The following is a 20515-nucleotide window of genomic DNA, read 5'->3' on the forward strand; positions in this document are numbered from 1 at the left end:
ATTATTATTATTTCCCGCCACTTCGAAGCCGGTTCATGGCGGGTTGCAATGTCCAATAAAACCCATTAAAACCCCCCATTAAAAGGCATAAAATCACAGAACATGGTGGAACCCCACTACCACCCATCCCCACTACCGGAGGGCCGAGGAAGGCGGTAGAGATGATCCATTTTATCACTCACACCCGGGGGGGGGGCATCGATCTTCCTCGCCGACCCCAGCCTCAACCATAGACCTTCAGGCCCTGCGGAACCCCGAAAGTCACCACAGCTCACCCCGGATCTCATTCCACCAGGTAGGGGCCAGGACCGAAAAGGCCCTGGCCCTGGTCGAGGCTAGACGCACTTCCATGGGACACATAAACACGTGTTGTTGTCAAGGTAGGTTGATGATAAGGCCTGAGTATTAATAAAAATATAATTATCCAATAATTTATCTATGAAAACTAAGCAATTTAACTCAGTAAGACTTTTAATTTTTAGGGAATGAAATATTCTGCGTGGCCAAAGAATTAGGTTGCATGTGCGTTATCTTAAACTTTTAAGCCTACATATCCAAGGAATGCAAGTTTAATGGTTCTTTCTGCAAAAAGAAATTATATAACAAAGCCACTCAGTTGGAAAATTAAGTCTGATTAATTAGAGACCAAACAAATTGTAATTAAATAAGAAAAAGCTTTCACCATGGCTATTATAACTCTTGAAGTTATACATGTATCAACCTTTCCTTGACAGTGACTTTCTACTAATCACAAACTTCATATGGGGGGGGGGGCGGTGAAGTAATCAAAAAAGAAAGAAAGGGGAAGAAGAACATGTTTTTTTGTACCCCACTTTTTACTCCCTGGAGAAGTCTCAAAGTTGCTTACAATGGCCTTCCCTTCCTCTCTCTACAACAGATGACTTATGAGGTAAGTGAGACTGAGAGAGCTCTGAGAGAACTGTGATTGGTCCAAGGTCACTCAGCAGGCTTCATGTGGAGTAGTGAGGAATCAAAACCCAGTTCTCCAGATTAGAGGCTGCCGCTCTGAACCATCACGCCAGGCTCTCAAATGCTTGTCATAACCAATGAAAATCACATATAATTTAGAAAAGCATTTTAGTTGGAGAAAGCATTTAGTGGTGCCATCAGGGCCTGGACTTCAGGGCAAAAGCCCAGGGCTCTACTTGTGGGTTCAGCAAGCCATAGGTAACAATCCCAGTTGGCCACAAAGCCCAGTTGCTTCTGTGGAAATCAGCCCACATCACCAGTGTTTAACTGTGGTGATTGTGAAGGCTTAAGGGGGTGGCAGGTTACAGTAGATGAGTGATTGGGATGTGAGTGTCCTGCATAGTGCAGGGGGTTGGACTAGATGGCCCATGAGCTCCCTTCCAACTCTATGATTCTATGATTCTATGGTGGGAGGGGATGAGACAAGGTTGGAAAATATTCTGCTTTGCATCTAAAATATACCTCACCATGTAAATTGGGTTGGGGGGATGAGGGGGTAAGCATGAAGTCCAGAGTCAACAACAATTAAACTTCACCACTGAAAACAAAGAATAGATAAGAAAACAAACAATTGGATATACTGGTTTATCACATATGTTTGGCTTAAATCAGGCTTTCTTGACAGCCCTGGAAGGGTTTCTCGTATGGGCGGGAATTCATAAATTTCTTATATATTTTTAAAATTTGTTAACCATTTACTGGGCGACATGACCACATGAGGTCATGTCAACGCACCCACCCCCAAATGGCCATAATGGTCATGGAGGGGGTGGGAAGGGGAGGGCCCCCATCTCTGCTTCCCAACCATGTTCTGCACAATTGCACCACTTTTGGGGCTTCTCAAAGCCTGAAAAATGTTTCAGGGGGTTCTCGATGATTAAAAAGTTGAGAAAGGCTGGCTTATATGGTGCTGTAAAGTAGCGATCCCCAACCTGTGGGCTGCGGACCACATGTGGTCCTTCGACTAATTGGAGGTGGGCCCCGAAGGATGCCTTCTCCCCACCCCCCCGGCCCTTTACTTCATCCCCCCCCAGCCCTTTACAACACACTTCATTGTTGTGGCGTGTCTGTATCTTATTTTGAAGGGATGTTTAAACATTACCATAGCGATCAGAGAGCGCTAGGGCAGTGGTTGAGAGCAGAGGAGTAAACTACCCCCCCCCCCACCGGGCCTCAGTAAAAGGCGTTGAGTGGTCCCCGGTGATAAAAAGGTTGGGGACCACTGCTGTAAAGCAGAGTTTCACCGTGCACGTTCCAAACCCCCTTGGATGTTGCATTTCTGTCCTGTCTCAAAAAATCTAAGATGTGCTTCCAGGCTCAAAAAGATAGGGGACCTGAACTCTTACTACAAGCCATTGGCACTTCCAAACATATCAATTTCCCTGTGGTTTTGCTAAAGAACAGAGAATTTAGTTCCTCCATAGGCTTCTCTTAAATCCTTCCCCTTTTCTTTTCCTTGGGAAGAGCCTTGGATATTCCAGTTCGGGGTCTCCAACTGTGTTAAACCTGTGTGCATTACTGGAATGTTGAGAACCATGAGTAGTTGTCATCAAAAATGGCTGCTATTGGAGGTGGATGGGACCAATCACACAATGGTTGGACTGGAGACTAGGTCCAAACACAGCTAGACCATTTGGAGGATCCAAAACAAGTATCCTGCTATGATAGAGGTAAATGATACAAAATTTATTCCCCAATAACTATCAAGGTGCTGCTCTCTTGAAATGACGCCTGCTCCAGTGCAGTGCTGTAAAGCCAAGACACTTTGGGGAAGACATGATTTAGGATGCTTTGGGCTGATCCTGCATGGAGCAGGGGGTTGGACTAGATGGCCTGTATGGCCCCTTCCAGCTCTATGATTCTATGATCTGGAAAAGAAGCAAAAAGGCATCAAGAATCACATTAGCTGGCACTAGGAAACCCAAAGACATGATATAAGGAACCCCAAAGTTACTGGAATCATTCCCCTTCTGGATATTCTTGTCCGGACAGGAAAATCCCGGAGGAAAGTTATTAAAGCCATGTGATAGCAACGACCTGCAGGTCCCCTGCTTGTGCTGCTGTTTATTTAAATGGCGAGCCTGCAGTCAGGCTTTTAAAACTTAATCTTCTGTTTTATTTTGTCGAGCATCTTGTTTTCTTTTAAGCGCTTAGTGCATAAATATGATTTTCACCTGGGGGAAGGAGATGTTGGCATGGGAAGCATGGATAAAGAAGCTTGGTGAATCTCTGCATTCATTGATTGGAATTGCTACACAAGGAACCCGACTTCTGAAATAAGCTTAATCCATTATATAATTTTGGCCTGTTTTTTTAATCTCTTGGGCAATATTTATGTCTTTGCCCATCCATTTATTTATTGTATGCCACGAGTGTAGTGTAGCCAGGAGATCCTACTACTGTGGGATGGTGTAGCTGCCAGGCAAGAGACTTTGGACGTGGTTCGTCATTGCCTGCCTCCATGTCACGGCCCCACTTTTCCTTGGAGGTCTCCCATCCAAACCCTAACTGAGGCCGACCCCGTTTAGCTTCCGGGACCTGATGAGTTCCTCTTGTAGCTGCATATTGCAAGTGAGGACTGCACACGGGGGACCATAGCAGTCTGTAACCTACGTACTAAGCCGGAAGCATAGCATTAGTCGGCGAAACAAGAAGCCATCAGGGCAGCTAACGCCAATATGACTAGAGGTGTTGTGATCGCCTGGCAACAGGGAAACGGCATGAGAGAGGAAGAGGCACTCAAGTGATTAAGACGAACGGCTGGGCATACCGAGAACAACGATGACGTTTGCAGTTGTTTCGGGCGCTGCTCAATTGTGAGCCGCTGGAGCCCCTGGGAGAGGGAAGGAGAAGACTGGCCGCTTCAGGAGAAGCAATAAGCCCCTATAGGCCGATAGCAGAGCCACATGGTATCCCGGGGCCTCTGCAATGAGCTTGACCTTGCTCATTTGTCAGAATGAGCAGCACTTCCGCGCTGTGCAGAGTGCTTTCCAAGCCACACCGCGGCCTGCTTAGCCCATTTCCTAAGCTCTTTGAGCACTCTCCTCGAGCCACACTGAAGAGGCATCTTTAAAATTGGTGTTTTCTATTGCATCAAAGGTAAGTGTTTGCACTTGCACTGAACTGCAAGGAAAGGTGGGATATAAATGTTTTAAGAAATAAATGAAATCGTAGTCAAGGGCTCTCCTTTTCAGACAGCACCATAGGCAGCCAAGTTCCACCCAGTCTCCCTCCCTATTAGTGGAATAGAGGTTAAGAACGGCAGCTTCTAGTCTGGGGAGCTAGGTTTGATTCTCTGCTCCTCCACACGCAGCCAGGTGGGTGACCTTGGGCTCATCACAGCACTGATAGTGCTGTTTTCGCAGAACACTTCTGTCCGAGCTCTCTCAGCCTCCCCTACCTCCCCGGGTGTCTGTTTTGGGGAGAGGAAGGGAAGGGAAGGAAATAAGCCGCTTTGAGACCCCTTCGGGTAGAGAAAGGCAGCATATAAGAACCAACTCTTCTTCTTCTTCAGTAATATCAGGGCTCTCTCAGCCTCACCTCCCTCACAGGGTGTCTGTTGGGGGGAGAGGAAGGGAAGGCGACTGTAAGCCACTTGGAGACTCCTTCAGGTAGAGAAAAGTGGCATATAAGAACCAACTCTTATTATTGAAAATAAATTTTTAAAAGGGGGAGAAATACCCATGGGGGGACATATGGGACGACCTCACATGTAACACAGTCAATACAACAACAATAATCTAAGAGTGGTTCTGAATAACACAATTTCAGTGGTTTTCAACAACAACAATATGACCGGAACGGTGACTTAGCTACGAGTTTGGTCGGTCTCAGGGAAATGTCTGGTGGAGGAGCTCCCTTTGGCAGGCCCTGTGGAATTGTGGGAGTTCCAACAAGTATCAGCGATACTAATATTTGAGAGACGCATCTGACGGTCTCATTCTTCCCAGCCTGTCAAACCAATACAAATTTGTAAATACTTGAACAGCCTCGGTACGCTTAAATATTTTTAAAGAAATTTAACTGCTTTGATGCTAGCTTGAAACAAACCCTTCCTGTTGGAGCATCTTTTAAACTCAGTGCCTTTATTGCAAGGCGCCAGTTTTGAGAAGCTGAATTGTTAAGAGCCTTAAGAACTTAATTATATCGCAATTAGCGAGTTAATTAAGAGGAGTGTTTTAAAGGGCAATCAAGAAGAGAGTGTCATTTATGAGAAAGCTAATCCATACCGTTATTGTTCTGGCATTGTTGTCGTCTCACATTTATACGTCTAAAGTAGCGCAGAGATCACCTCTGCAATATGCTTAATCTTCCCTTATATGTGTCAGAATGTTGCTTAGAATACAGAACCCAGAGTACAGAAAGCTTCTCAGAGCTGGCAAACTCTTTGGAGACATATATAGAGGGCTGAAAAAGGGAAGTGGAGAGCAGATTGCCTTGAGGCAAAGCAACTAGCAGTCAATTTGATGAACACAGATGATGACCCTGGGCCCAGATGGCCCTTCAGATATATAGATGCTGGACTGTGAACGGCTCCATAGGAAAGGAACCTGCCTATTGTGTTGGGTGAGCCTTCTTCTGAACTACAGCATTACTTTCTGGATGAGAATTTGATGAACGATTTTGTGCTAAATAACTGCCTGTGAGGGAACTGGTATCACCCAAGTCTTCTCCTGGGCCAAACTGTACAACAGGCCTCCTTGCTGGTTTGAGGGCTTCCTTGAGGACAGCGGATTGCAGACCCTGCCAAAGGCCACAAGTAGGTTGTGTGGAGAATTAGCCAACTGGAAAGAAGCAGTAATGCTGCACATGAGAGAAATAATGAAAATAGCAAGGCTGAATGTTCACAATGATAAGAAAAGTAGGCTTTCACAGGCCACACTGATCTTAAGGAGAGTTGGAGTAGGTTAGAATCTCATTTCCTTCCTCTCCCCGCAACAGGCACCTCCTTGTGAGGTAGGTGGGGCCGAGAGAGCTCTGAGAGAACTGTGACTTGTCGCTCAGCAGGCTTCATGCAGAGGAGTGGGGATCCAAACCCAGTTCTCCAGATTAGAGTCCACCCTTCTTAATCACTACACCACACTGTTTGATTATATAACCAGATCAGTTAAAAACCAAAAAAACAAAAACCCTTTAGGGGCCCCCAATTTATTCTGCAGGTTTTTAAAAGAACAATTCTTCCCATTTTCTTTGATAACAACAACAGCAAATGACTTTGTAAGACAAAGTATGAAAGTGTCAACCACAGGGTCAATGCCTGCAGTAAAATTGCTTCGACTATAAAGAACGTCACATAGAATCGCGGCTATGCTGCACTGGAGCCCTTGCACAAAGTACGCCTTCCCATCAGTCAGAAATTCATGGGAACACAGCACCGTCAACATCATGGAGAATGATGAAACAAAGATTCTTTGGGACTTCCCATCACAAACAAACACCTGGAGCATTAACGCCCCTGATATCATGGTTATAGGTTATAGAAAAAAAGGATAATTGACACTGCAGTTCTAGGAGCCAGCAGACTAGAAAAGAAAGAACAGGAGAAGATCACTAAATACCATGACATATGAATAGAGTTAGAGAACCTCTAGCATCATCATGCCACTTGTCAGTGGAGCCCTTGAAGCACTGGGCACTGAGCAAATAACACCAGCTCAGCACCAGAAGGCAGCATTGCTTGGAACCTCACGAATCCTGTGGATATGCCTCTGCAATTCCCAATAACTTGACTAGATCTCCAATTGTGGAATGCCATCTACCAGGTAAATAGGTGACAATTCCTAGTAAATCATTACATCTTGAGAGATCCCCGTTGTCTCATAGAGTTGGAATGCTAAATTCAAAGACAGAAGGCTTTGTTACTCTGAACTACTGAATTCATATATGAGTGATGTAATCTAAATTGTTTTCTCAATTAAAATGCCTATACTCTGGCCTGGCTGCCAGACCTCCTCAAAAGTCCCCAAAACCCAGGAGCTGAACATCTTTTCCGAAGCCTTGCAAGAGATTCGTTTAGCTTTCACTTGCACAGGGGAGACAGAGGTTAAGCCAGAACAAGACTTAGGGTTTTGATAGGAGGTCTTCAGTTTAATTGGATTTTTAATTGAAGCTTAATGGGAGATCTTGCACTCCTCAAATCCGTCTTGAATTTTCAGAGCGGGCCGAGCATTTTAATTCACAAATGTTCCAATGCTATTTTGGGGCTTTCGGGTGCCAAACCTGACAGCTGAAAAGCAGGTTCCTGACAAACTTCAGATTTCTGACAGCTTGTTTCCTTTTAAGAAGAAAAATAGAAAGAAAAAAAAAAGATTAAGAAGACTTCTTGACATAGAAAAACTGCCAGCTAGCACCCTCCTAATTGAGAAAAGGGATGGAGAATGTCCAGAAATAATTACCACTCAATGTCCAAAGCCAGGCCCATGGAGACCGTGGCCCAGCTAGGAAGCACTGCTATGTTTAAATACTTCTGGAAAAGGCAGAAGGTTGAAAACAGGGAGAGGTCATGAGAAGCCCGACAGGCATTTAAGATTCAGACTCTTTCCGATGACTTTTGAAAGAAAGGAAAGGAGATGAAGGAAAAAAAAAGGGGGGGAAATCACAAATGGACACCATTTCATTTTCAACATTTCTAAATACCCACCGAGGTGCCGGATAAGCCTGGGTCTGGAGCCTGTTTGTGAGAAGTGAAAAAAGTTAACAAGCTTTCACAGATCTCCGTGGAGGCCCCAGACGCTGACCTTGAGATCTCACCAAGCGGGCTTGGTTGTCTTGGTGACCACTTCTTCACCGGGGGATGAGAAATGGAAGAAACAGTGAAAATAGACTGTTTCTACAGCGGCCGAAGCACCGCGATGCCTTGATTCAGCACCACATGTTAACTGAGGATGCAAAATCTTTCATTTCTCCCTTCTCTCATGACTCGTGCTAGCCCTCCCTCTTGAATTGTTCAAAAGCAGCCATTAATGTATTGCCCTGACCTGAATGGCTCAGGCTGGCCAGATTTCATCCCATCTCAGAAGTTAAGCAGGATCTGCCCTGGTTAGTACTTGAATGAGAGACCACCAAGGACGACGAGGATTCCTTCTAAGAAGCAGACAATATCAAATAACCTCTGCTCAGCTCTAGCCTTAAAAACCCTAAAGCAGGGTTTGTCAACCTGTGTTCCTCCAGGTGTTCATGGATAATTCCCATGAGCCCCTGCCAGCAAATCCTGGTAGGGGATCCTGGGAATTGTAGTCCATTAACATCTGGAGGACCACAGGTTGACTACCCCTGTCCTAAAGGGTCGCCGTAAGTCAGCTGACTTGATGGCATCTTCTTCCACCACCATCAATTCATCACTTTGGAGAGTAGAAGAGTTGGTTGGCTGCCCAAAGGAATCCCCAAGTGGCTTACAATCTCCTTCCCTTCCTCTCCCCACAGCAGAAACCCTGTGAGGAAGGTAGGGCTGAGGGAGCCCTGATAAGACTACTCTGTTGAGAACAGCTCTAGCAGGACTGTGACTAGCACAAGGTCACCCAGCTGGCTGAATGTGGAGAAGTGGGAAAATCAAACCGATTAGCGGCTGCCGCTCTTAGCCACTACACCAAAGGAAGGATGACAAAGGTGCTTGCCAGTAGGCTGCTGCCAGCCCTAGCTTCTCCTGGGTTCACATTAAACCTCACTAAATATGTGTGTCGGGGGGGGGGGGCGGGGAGAGAATGCAGAAAGATGTTTCTGAGCCACATAAAGACGGAAAAAGCATATTTGTATTAAGCAGAAAGAAGATGCTTTCAGTTTGACACTGCCACTTTCAAAATCTCATCTCTGTAAGGCAGTGATATACTTCAGAATTCACAGTATGGTCTGTAATTGGCCAGTTTGGTGTAGTGGTTAGGAGTGTGGACTTCTAATCTAGCAGCCAGGTTCGATTCCCCACTCCCCCACATGCAGCCAGCTGGGTGACCTTGGGCTCACCACAGCCCTGATAAAGCTGTGTCTGTTGTGGGGAGAGGAAAGGGAAGGTGATTGTAAGCCGCTTTGAGACTCCTTCGGGTGGAGAAAAGCGGCGTAGAAGAACCAACTCTTTTTTCTTCAGTAATCTCAGGACTCTCTCAGCCTCACCCACCTCACAGGGGGTCTGTTGTGGGGAGAGGAAAGGGAAGGCAACTGTAAGCCGCTTTGAGACTCCTTCGGGTAGAGAAAAGCGGCACAGAAGAACCAACTCTTATTATTGAAAAGAAATTTAAAAGGGGAGGAGAAATACCCAATTCGGAAAGGCGTCTGATTCCCAACCATTCAACCAATCACAATTCGCTTTTCATCGTTCGATCATTGGTTCCTCTCTCTCTGTGTCAGACCGTCTAGCTCAGGGGTAGTCAAACTGCGGCCCTCCAGATGTCCATGGACTACAATTCCCAGGAGCCCCTGCCAGCGAATGCTGGCAGGGGCTCCTGGGAATTGAAGTCCATGGACATCTGGAGGGCCGCAGTTTGACTACCCCTGCTGTCCCTAAAATATATTTCCCCCAAGATGCTTTAATTGAAGATGTTGAGAACTGAACTTGGCACCTCGTCGCCAGCATCAAACACGCCCCCAACCGTGCCTCTTCAAATTAGCGAACAGCTACAAGCCCGGGGGCACCTTAGAAGCTTAACAGAAAGTACTGCGGTGTACGCTTGGATGAGTCAGAGCTCACTTCACCGGACGCAAGAGCTCTGACTCACAAGAACTTATGCTCCAAACCATTTTTGTTAGTCCTTGGGCACCATTGGGCTCTGCTGGAAGGGACTACGGCTACCATCAGGGTGCACCACAGACACGATGGGTTTCTTATGGGAGCATTATGCAGAGTTATGAGAACAGAACTGATGCTCCTGTGCAGAGCGGGGCTACTCTCCCACCCAAGAGGCCGAGGCTCCTCTGAGCAGCACTGAATGCTTGGTTCAGGCACGGCTCCTCAAGTGACCGGCTCATGTTGATTTAGGTGGCTGCTTGAGGGTGGCTCAGCTATGCAAGACAGAACGACGCGCCATCTGCACCCAAGGCCTCTGCGGCTCCTGATGGCATCAGAATAAGGTGATGCAAAATGCGTCACTCGCTCGCTGACGCCGACTGCATCGATGACTAAAACAAGAGCATGGCTCATCCATCAGAACATGTCTGCTGCCAACAGGCCCTGCCTGCCGTCACAGAACAGCTGCTGCATGCTGCCCTCGTAGGTATATCTGGCGCAAGAATTACCAGCCTGGATGTTTCCCAAACTCTTTTTTAACCAGCAAAGCCCAGAGGCACGGAGGCCTTTGCAGAGAGGAAACGGCACCGGTGTATGTTTTCCTGGCACGCAGAAAACGTTGTATGTAAACCAAGCATTCTTGCCTGCATGGAAGAGGAAGAACACACATTGTGTGGCTAATTGGAACAACCCGGATAGAGAGGCACACACACAACTATGTGGTTTGATCTACTAAGAGATGCACTTCAAAGAAAAGATGGAAGAGTTGGGTTTTATACCCTGCTTTCCACTACCCGGAGGAGTCTCACAACGGCTTCCGATCGATTTCCCTTCCTCTCCCCGCGACAGACGCCCTGTGAAGCAGGTGGGGCTGTGAAAGCTCTGCAAAAACATCACTAACAGGACTGTGACCAGCCCAAGGTCACCCAGCTGGCTGCATGGGGAGTCAGAGTAGGGAATCAAACCCAGCCCTCCGGATTAGAGGCCCCAAGTCCTAACCACTATGCCAAACTGGATCAGCCATACTGACATGACTTAAGCGTGCCAGATATATAAAGAGTGGCTCCCCACTAAAGGTGTGTTCGGCACTTTCCTGGCATTCTGCTTGGCCTTTGTAGTGCCTATCTGCTCTCCTTCGTGATCTCCTTTCAGCCAACCAGAACTTGCTTTTGCTCTCGAGCAGATTGGGGATAAGACACCTCGGGAAAAGTTTAAAACAGTGGCACTCGCTTTGTGGCTCGCAGAAAGCCATGGTCACATTTGCCATTAACCTGAACAGCCACCACCTGCTACCCCAAGCACACTGGAACTGCTAACACAGAACTCAAATATTTTTGTAGTTTCCAGAGGACTTCCAACCATCTAGGATGGGACTAGAAGCAACAAGGAAGTTAAGGCAAGGTGCTGCTCACTAGCTCTAGCAAAAACCCAACCTGAGGAGCTAGGAGATACCTGCATTTCCCCTACCCCCAGCACTCACATTGCCGTAATACTTTTTCAGGATGAGCGACTGCTGCCCGACAATTCAAGAAGTGAAACAGCAAGAGGAAGAACCGTGCTGAGTACTGGTTTGTTTTCTTCCAAGGAATAAATCCAAGGTTCTTTTTCTGATGTTGAACCACCCAATGGATTCCAGCCCAAGCAGAAGTTACTCGGGGTTTCTTTGTCGAACGACAACTCGCTCATCAACAAAAGGCCACCAGCTTAGCTCAAAGGATTGTGTCAAGTCAGATCCCTTGGTATATTTCAATAAAAATTCATATACAAGCTTTTTTTTGAATTTTTTTTAAACCTTACAATTAGCCCAAGAACGGAAACTTAACTGTCCTTTAGAAGTTTGATCACAATACGGGCAAATTGTCTCTCAAGGCAGTAGCTTCGTCGTTTCTTTAAAAAAGGAAATGGGCAAGGGGATCCATATTTTGGTGTTGTGTTTCTTGCCAGCTTGGTGTAGTGGTTAGGAGTGTGGACTTCTAATCTGGCACGCCGGGTTCGATTCTGCGCTCCCCCACGTGCAGCCAGCTGGGTGACCTTGGGCTCGCCACAGCACTGATAAAACTGTTCTGACCGAGCAGTGATATCAGCGCTCTCTCAGCCTCACCCACCCCACAGGGTGTCTGTTGTGGGGAGAGGAAAGGGAAGGCAACTGTAAGCCGCTTTGAGACTCCTTTAGGTAGAGAAAAGCAGCATATAAGAACCAATCTTCAGTAATATCAGGGATCTCTCAGCCTCACCTCCCTCACAAGGTGTCTGTTGTGGGGAAAGGAAAGGGAAGGGGATTGTAAGCCACTTGGAGACTCCTTCAAGGAGAGAAAAGTGGCATCTAAGAACCAACTCTTCTTCTTCTAAAGTGCACGGACTCTCCGAGGAGGGCAAGTGTTGCGCGAGAACCTGTGACTATGGCCTTCTGAAGCAACAATACTGCACACCAGCGGGCGCAAAGACAAAAGGAGTGAAAAATACTGTTGTAAGAAATTTAATTTAAAAAAAAGAGAAATTCAACAGTGCCTAAATCTTTATTTTTCATAACCTACAATTTTTTTTTTTAGACAGTCGTACATTTTATGACACAAAAAAGGAAACTTAAATTACCAATAGTTTACATGTAAGCTTGATTCCAGTCTTAAATGGAAGAAGAACATAACAGAAAACCCTCCCACTCCCCCCCCCCCAAAAAAAAACAAAACAAAATAAAAAGGCCTCCTCTGCATCACACTTCGTTTCCTGACTTGGCAGCTGTGAGTTTGAGGGTGTCGATTGTCTGCTGCGATTGGTATAATAGGTTACAGGACATATGAAAACTGCAACTAGCTTACAAGGGATACAGAGACGGGGGCTGAACCCCCGAAGTGTCAATGGTTGTTCTTGATCTACCGCATGACGTTTAGAGAAGAGGGCATCCCTGCACCAATCACTTCTGTCTTCAGATGAGAGGCAAGCCCCTTCCCCAAGACGGATCGGTTATACCAGTTCTCTGGCAGGATGTGAAACCATAAGGGGGGGGGGGAGGGAAGAGACAGGCAGCGCCGAAGCAAAAAATTAACATACACATTAAATATTCAGAAGTAAACTCGCCTCTTAAATACATTCTTTAACAAAGCCTCACAAAACCTGCGTGGTACTCCTGTACAAAGAGCGCCGAAGCAAACCTAAAATAATTTTGGGGTTTACGTGTCAATTGCCAGGGGGTTCCTATTGCCCTAACCTGCAACTCGGATTCCAGAGGATGCCGGATTTAAATGGCCGGATTTGAACGGCTGCTCCGTCAGCAGGTCTATAAGACATCAGCTTTGCCCCAGTAGTTTATCGTCTGGGTAGGAAAACGGTGAAGTGACTGGGGGGGGGGGGGGGAATGTTACTTGGCATGTCACACTCTTGCTCTTTAAAAAAAAATGAAATAAAAGTGTGTCGCGGTAAAGTTTGAAATCCCTTTACACAGATGGTTATTTGGGCGAGGAGTAATTACAGTGTATTAACCTAGTACAAGCAGCAGCAGATTTTGTACAATCAGTACAGCCCTCCTGCTAGTTTGCACAATATTCCTTTAAAGCAGAGGTGGGCAAACTGTGGCCCTCCAGATGTCCGTGGACTACAATTCCCATGAGCCCCTGCCAGCGTTCGCTGGCAGGGGCTCATGGGAATTGTAGCCCACGGACATCAGGAGGGCCAAAGTTTGCCCACCTCTGCTTTAAACGTTACCAATTGGCTGCGACAATTCACCGCACACTAGTTCCGCCAGGCAAGCAAAAACCCCACCGCTGGCCTCGGCCAGGACCGAATGTAGCTGCCGTTATCACCGCTTGCCGGCTAAAGGATAAACCCTAAAGCCCAGCAGCACCAGTCTGGTGATTTCGGATTGGCGCAGGGATTAGGAATCGCATCTCTTTCCCCGGCATTTACAAGCGAAAAAGGAAGGGACAACCAGATTTCCCAGCTTGCGGATTTTTTAAAAATTCCGCAGTGCAAAAACAAAAAGGCAGGCTGGGTTCCTGAACGGGAGAATTAAAAGAAAAATAGCAGCAACCTACGCTAGGAAATCAGCTGCTCCGGGTCTCTTCATAGCTATGTGGAAACTTGAGTCCAACACGAGGAACTGCTAATGGTTTGGGCCTAAAAAAGTGATTGAAGTAAACCGTGGGGAGGGTTTTTTGTTGTGTGTGTGTGTGTGTGTGTGTGGCAACTGCTCTCTAACTCAGGATTTAAAAAAATATATATTTTAATTGCAGCTTATAAGAACAGAACTGAAAATCACAGTGCACAACCAAGTTTTCGCGCTGGTTGAAATGCACATGCCCCCAAAAAGATTTTTTTAAAAACCCCAAAAACACAACTCCAGGGATTTTAAAGACAGACTTTTTCTCCAATTCCCTTTTGCAGCGAAGAGGCAGAAATCAGGTCAGCATACCGGGATAAAGGGGGGGGGGGAGAAGTAACAAGGGAAACAAAAAAACCCAACAAATTAAAAGTAATATTCCAAACCACAACATTTAGTTTTATCTACATCCAGCTCAACAGCAACATTTATAATATATCAATAATTTTTTATCAGTTTTTTTAAGGGTACCTTTTTATATGTTCTGATTATTTACAACTGTACAATCAAAGCACACACTTCCAAGTGCACATATTTAATACAGTATTGACTATTTCCATTTACAGATTTTTTTTTTCAACATTTTGAAAAAGATCAACTGCTTAAGATCTTTTAAGGTATATTACAAAAAAAAAAAAGAAAGCCAACCCCACCGCTAGATCCTGTAACTATATGCAGGGGTAGTCAAACTGCGGCCCTCTAGATGCCCATGGACTACAATTCCCAGAAGCCTCTGCAAGCGAATGCTGGCAGGGGCTTCTGGGAATTGTAGCCCATGGACATCTGGAGGGCCGCAATTTGACGACCCCTGATATTATGTTTTACTCCGCAAGATCAGTGGCAATACAATACATACTGTAACTGAGTCGTTCTGTATGTGCCACCCGCACTAACCCTGTGAAGGAGGGGAGGGGGGGTCAAGACTTCAGTAACTCTACGCTGTCTTATACAAAAGTTAAGGCAAAGTCATTTTCAAGTTTAAATAAAATTCAAGTCTTTAAATATTGGATGGAAATAATTCTTTAAAAATCAGTTGTTTAAATAAACCTTTTGCGCGTGTGTGTGTGTGTGTGGAATAAACTATTCAGCAGGAATACATTTGTCATTCAAAACACCTGCTGCTTCAAACACTCAAAAGAAAAAAACGTTAGGCGTTTTTCAAACAAACAAAAAAAAAGAGAATAATTTATAGTCAACCTTTATTAGGAACTTGCTAATTCCGTGCATCCTCACCCTCAGGAAGCATGTCACTTCTAAAGTTAAGTGTGACAAACCTCACCCCAGGTAGAAACAGGGGTCTGTTCCTTCACCCTCACATGCACACACACACACACACAAAAGAGAACTCCATTCATTATCTTACAGACTGGGGGTGGGGGGGGAGAAATAAAATTCAAAATGCCAATGTTTGTAGGTACAGAAAGGTGGCAGCACTCTGGCTGATTTAAGATATGAACTCTTTCAAAGAGCACTTCCGAGCATAGTTTAAAAACCTACACACAGCACAGGGGGAAACCAGAAAGGACAGTGGTGACTCAAAATCAATTTCCTCCGTCTGAGAGGCAATAAATAGAGATCCTCCTCACAAGAGTGCTGTTGTGCTCTCTTGTGAAAAACAGCCATCAACTGGCAACTGTCAACAGCAAGGGTTGATGCGCTTAATTATTTTCTATTCACAAATGTGCTTTTTCCCCCTCCCCGTCCTGTTCCTGAAATTCAAGGAACCTTTTCATTTTAAAGAGAAGCTGGTTACTTCGCCTGCTGTCCACCCCAGCAGATAACACTAGAAAAGTGTCCTGGGTGATGTTTTTTGGGGGACTCATTTTTGGCTCAACAACAAGCAATAATAATAATAATAAGGTTGTCCTTTAAAACGTCAGAATCAAATTTATTTGTCGAACTAAAAAAAAAGGTACAGTTTCCTATGCCGCTGGGCTACAGCAGCCAGAATTTAAAAGGAAAAGAGAGAGAGAGAGAAAATCTGCCATGTAAAATGCTTCTTTTTCTCACACTCTAAATATTAGCTGCAGTTATGAATTGTTTTAGGTATTTTTAGAAGGTACGCACTTTAGACCAGTTATTTTAAAAACCAAAGCAGCGTAATTCTGCTTAACAGATTAGAAAAAAAAATAATATCATTAGATAAAGTTTGTATTCACACAGCCATAGGAAGGCTTCATTAAAAAAAAAAGTCCCCCCCCCTCAGGTAAATGTATTTTCCATCTAGAGGAGGGGGGGAAAAAGAAAGAAAAGATATTAGCCATCACCTCCGGTTAAGCAACAATCTCAAGGCAAGGCTTCGATTAGTTAAACCCTGACAGAGTAGACTGTTTGTTCAAGTGGGAATTTGGTGGGGGACAGAGGTGCGAGGAAAGTGGAAGAAGAATATATTTTACAAAAGGAAAAAAACAAATCAAAAAACACAAAGGGGGGCGGGGGGGGCAGAGGAGGAGGAGACCCCTTGCAGGCAGCCTGTAGACTCAACACTCACTGCAAGCTCCTAACCAGCAACTCTTTCTGGAGACTCTGAGTGGCCACAGGTTTACTTCATGGATAGCGGAACTGTGTGAATCCCTCCCGAGGACGAGTTTCACTGAGGAGATTTGGGAGGGGTGCTCTGTTCTTTCGGGAGGCGTTTCCCAGCGGCCGGAGGCGGTGGCGATCGGCGACCTGACGGCCTCCTCTGGTCTTTGGGCTGCCCGGGGCTGGACTTCACCGGAGGGGCCTCCTTGCTCCGCTCTAGCGTTTCCGTGGGCTTCCGTTCGTCTTTCCCGCAGCCTGCAGTGTTTGGCTTCTGTTCTTTCTGGGGCTGCGGCGGAGGCGGGTCCTTTGTTGTCCTCTGGCAGATCTCTGCGTAACTAGGCTTTCGCAATTCCTGGGCGTTCAGAAGAACAAGGCACAGATACAGGACAAGATAATGATTTGGAATGGGGTGCGGAGGGGGTGGGGTGGGGGGAGGGAGAGCTAAAAAAGCCAAAGCAATATTGACCAAAAGTCACCATTACTTCCCATGTGCTTGAGGACAAACTACAGCAGGGGTGCCCAAATTGTGCTTCTTCAGTTGTCCATGGACTACAATTCCCATGAGACTCTGCTACATGAGCCCCAAAGCTGGCTGCTTCGGGTGCGAATGGCTACTTCGGACACCAAAGCGCCCAACCCTAGTCGCCAGCAGCAGGGCCAGCCCCTTCTAGATGTTCTCTTCCGGCCCCAACCATATGCCAGCTATGAGGTGTGCACACACGCAAAAGCTCATACCAAATGTTAAATGTTGTTGGTCTTCAAGACTCAAAACTTTGTTCTACGCAAAACAAAGACATCTAGGGCTCTAACTTTTGTAGATCTGATTTCAGACTTGCCCAAATTGCTTTTTGAGATGGTATTACTGAGAGCGCTTGAGGCGGGAAAGGAGACTAAACAGAAGTGAGGAAATAAAACGTGTGCATCAGCACAGCGGCCAGACACTCAAGCCACATAGTGCGGATTCAGGAGACCTTGAGTTCCACCATACAACAATTTTGGGTGGATCAAGTGGCTGCAGTTAGCCTAGAAACCTATAGCCACACTGAGCAGGAAGAACTGCCCCACGCTTGCCCTTGAAAAGCACGGTGGCTCTAACAGCCTTTGGCATTTTTTAGGACATTTCAGACATAACCCATCTATTTGGTGCCTGAAAGTATAAATACATAGTGGCCAAGAAATTTGAGGTAGATTTAGATAGCTGAAAAGAGGGAGAAACATAACTCATGCAGGAAGGTCTCAACCACAACAGACAGCTTTCCAGCTCCCTCCCCCTCCCCATTCATCAACTAAAGTGCTCAGCAATTTAGGCCAGATGAATTTTGTTGACCCCCTCTCCCGCTCCCCCTCCTCCCGACAATAAACGGCTCCTATTGAAATGGCCAAGGAACAAACAGAAGGTAGTCATCAAACAGAGGACTCCTCATAAAAGTCAATATGCACTTACTACTATGGCAGCCCCGTTGACTTGTACTGATTTACAAGCGGTGGTAAGCGTGGAAGAAAGTCTTTCCGTGTTTTGTGTCTCTCTCTGAGGCTTGTCCACAGTTTTGGAGTCGCTGCAGAGATACAGAAGGAAATGGGAATGCAGTGGGACACTCATTGACACTCAGAAAACCGACGCCAGTGTGCAGACGGGCTGGAGGCATTTACTTACAGGTGAGGAAAGGAAGGGGAACCACAAAACTGCTCGTTCCCTCCCCTGCGTGCACGCTGCTGTTTCCCCATCATTAAGAAACTGGTTTAAGATTAGTGCTTTGACTATACACTGTTTCAAAATCTAGATCACTGCGACCGGGGCGTGGTTTACTGAGCAGTTTGAGTGCTCTTCGCACAGCGTCAAACCTAAGCTTTGATTACAGAAAACGCAAACTCTCCGTTCAAAGGAGTATATTTAGAGTGATGTATAATTAGGGCCTTACTCAGGAGACTGGGATGGGGAAGGAGACCTCTCGAACGTTCCTGGCAGAGAAGAAGTCGTAACGGGCAACAAAGGTTCTCGAGGAATTCCTGATGGAACGGTGTTTGTACTTGCATCCACATTGAGATTCTGAAGAAAAGGGAGTTCGGGTCATTTCAAGCATACTGAAGCTACAGCGGGTGTTACACATGCGGAATATACTACAACAGGGGTGGCCAAACTCTGGCTCTCCAGATGTCCATGGAGTACAATTCCCATGAGCTCCTGCCAGCACAGGGGTTTGTGGGAATTGTAGTCCATGGATATCTGGGGAGCCACCATTTGGCCACTACAAGAGGCACAATGACTTTACAGGATCACAGTTGGAAGGGTGGAAGACCAGGCCCTCCAGGGCCAACAAACCAGCCCAGATTTATTTATTTATTTATTTATTTATTTAGATTTATATACCGCCCTCCCCGAAGGCTCAGGGCGGTTTACATTAAAACTAATCAACGATACATGAAACAGTCTTCGTTAAAACATACAGTAAATAATAACAGTGGTTGTAACCATATAACAGAATAATGTAACAGTATAACAGTATAATAAAATGGAGCCCAACGCACTGCTGCTGACTACACAGACCTCCAGATTACCTAAATAAGCTGTAGGAGAGCACAAAGCCTGCAGGGCAATCAAGCTAGACTTCAGGGAAAAAGTACTCAGGTGGGAGGAAAATCCTGACAACAAATAATTTGTGCAGCCATTGTCTGCATTAACGAGACAAGGCATCCTCTGGGCATATTACTGGGGTCATGGTGGGTGGGCAGGTAGTTGTGATTTTCCTGCATTCTGCAAGGGGTAGGACTAGACGACCCTGGAGGTCCCTTCCAACTCTATGATTCTGTGATTCAACAGACTACTGGCCCGACGGAGTAGAAGACACCACATTACAACTGATTGAAAGCTCTGCCTCTGGTTCTCCGGATATTTCCGGGCACTCTGGGCACCCTTTTCCTTCCAGCTTTTATTCCGTTCTGTCTTTGCCTTCAGACACCGAGTAACGCAGCTCCCACCCTACTGCAAGACTATGCAACGACCCACTTGAATCTCCCTCCATCTCCACACAACACGCCAGCGAATGCTGTCTTTTCTACTACGTTTAATCCAAGAACCAACCGGACCAGCTTCTGAAACCAGATTAAAAACTAGACATTCTGGGGGAATTCGGAACCCAGCTGTAAACACCGTCAACTCGGAGGCTTCAGATATGCGGAGGATAAATCCTGGGATTCAACCCATTCAGCGGAGGCAGCTCAGTGCCAGGAGAGGTGGCTGCAGAAGCAGGCAGGAGACCTCCCTTTGTCCCTCCGCCTCCTGCCGGCCCAGTGTTTGCCCCCACTCACCCGCTCCTTTGTCGTCCCGACTACCACGCTCGACAGCCTGTTTTCAAACAGGTCTTCTGTCTTCAGGTTGCCGGCGGCTCCCGGCAACGGAGGAAAACTGGACAGCCCCAGCTCGAAGCTTGGAGATGGAGGCTTGGGAGGAGGGGCAGGAGGAGGAGGAGACTGTGCTTGCCCTCTCTGCATGGGAAAGAAGTCACATGGGAAAGAAGACCAATGAGAATGCTAGGGAGCTGCGCTGAAGACTCCAACTGGGCCAGAATGCAGCAATTGGGGTCCTTGCGAAGACCCAATGGAAAGCGCGTATTATACCCCAACTGCCCTGGCTCCAGATGGGAGACAGAATCAGGACTGCCCTAAACAGTCTGGGACCCTTATTTATTTATTTTAATTTATTTAATTTATATGCCGCCCTACCCAGAGAACCAGCTTGTATCTATGGGGCTGACTTTCCCCATATATCCCCCAAAGAACGTGAAGATCAAGTAGTAAAAATCGACTTAAGAGTCCCTGACCCCAATGGAGTAAAATGGGCTTTGATCAGGTGCAGGGTTTTTTGGCCCTGTCTCCAGCCTGGTGGAACAGAGGCTGGATCGCCATCTGTCAGAGAGGCTGATTCTTGAAGGTTCAAGAGGGAGGAAGGTTTCAGTGGATGAGCGACAGGGTTGTGAATGTCCTGCATAGTGCAGGGGTTGGACTAGATGATTCAGGAGGTCCCTTCCAACTCTATGATTCTATGGAACGCTCTTCCTGATGAGATCAGGGCCCTCAAGGATTTGAAACAGTTCAGAAGGGCCTGTAAGAAAGAGCTAAATACATGCTGGCCTCCCCACCTGAAAATCCATCCACCCAAAGGGGTAAAAATAAACCATCCGACACTGTAACATCCTCCG

General features: G+C 46.3%; 1 protein-coding gene across 5 annotated transcripts in view; it reads right to left on the bottom strand.

Annotated features, from left to right (window-relative positions):
• Positions 1 to 12200: 12200 nt before the first annotated feature.
• LARP4B (La ribonucleoprotein 4B) overlaps positions 12201 to 20515 on the bottom strand; it is a 62863-nt gene continuing 54548 nt past the window's right edge. For all 5 annotated transcript variants that reach the window (XM_077304702.1, XM_077304703.1, XM_077304704.1 and 2 more), the window contains 4 exons: positions 19626 to 19802; positions 18239 to 18366; positions 17764 to 17875; positions 12201 to 16671 (listed from right to left, as the gene is read on the bottom strand). In XM_077304702.1, coding sequence (XP_077160817.1) covers positions 16387 to 16671; positions 17764 to 17875; positions 18239 to 18366; positions 19626 to 19802 — 702 coding nt within the window. In that variant the 3' untranslated portion in view covers positions 12201 to 16386. The remainder of the gene's footprint in view (positions 16672 to 17763; positions 17876 to 18238; positions 18367 to 19625; positions 19803 to 20515) is intronic.

The sequence above is a fragment of the Paroedura picta genome, chromosome 11 (assembly GCF_049243985.1).
Source record: "Paroedura picta isolate Pp20150507F chromosome 11, Ppicta_v3.0, whole genome shotgun sequence".
NCBI lineage: Eukaryota > Metazoa > Chordata > Lepidosauria > Squamata > Gekkonidae > Paroedura > Paroedura picta.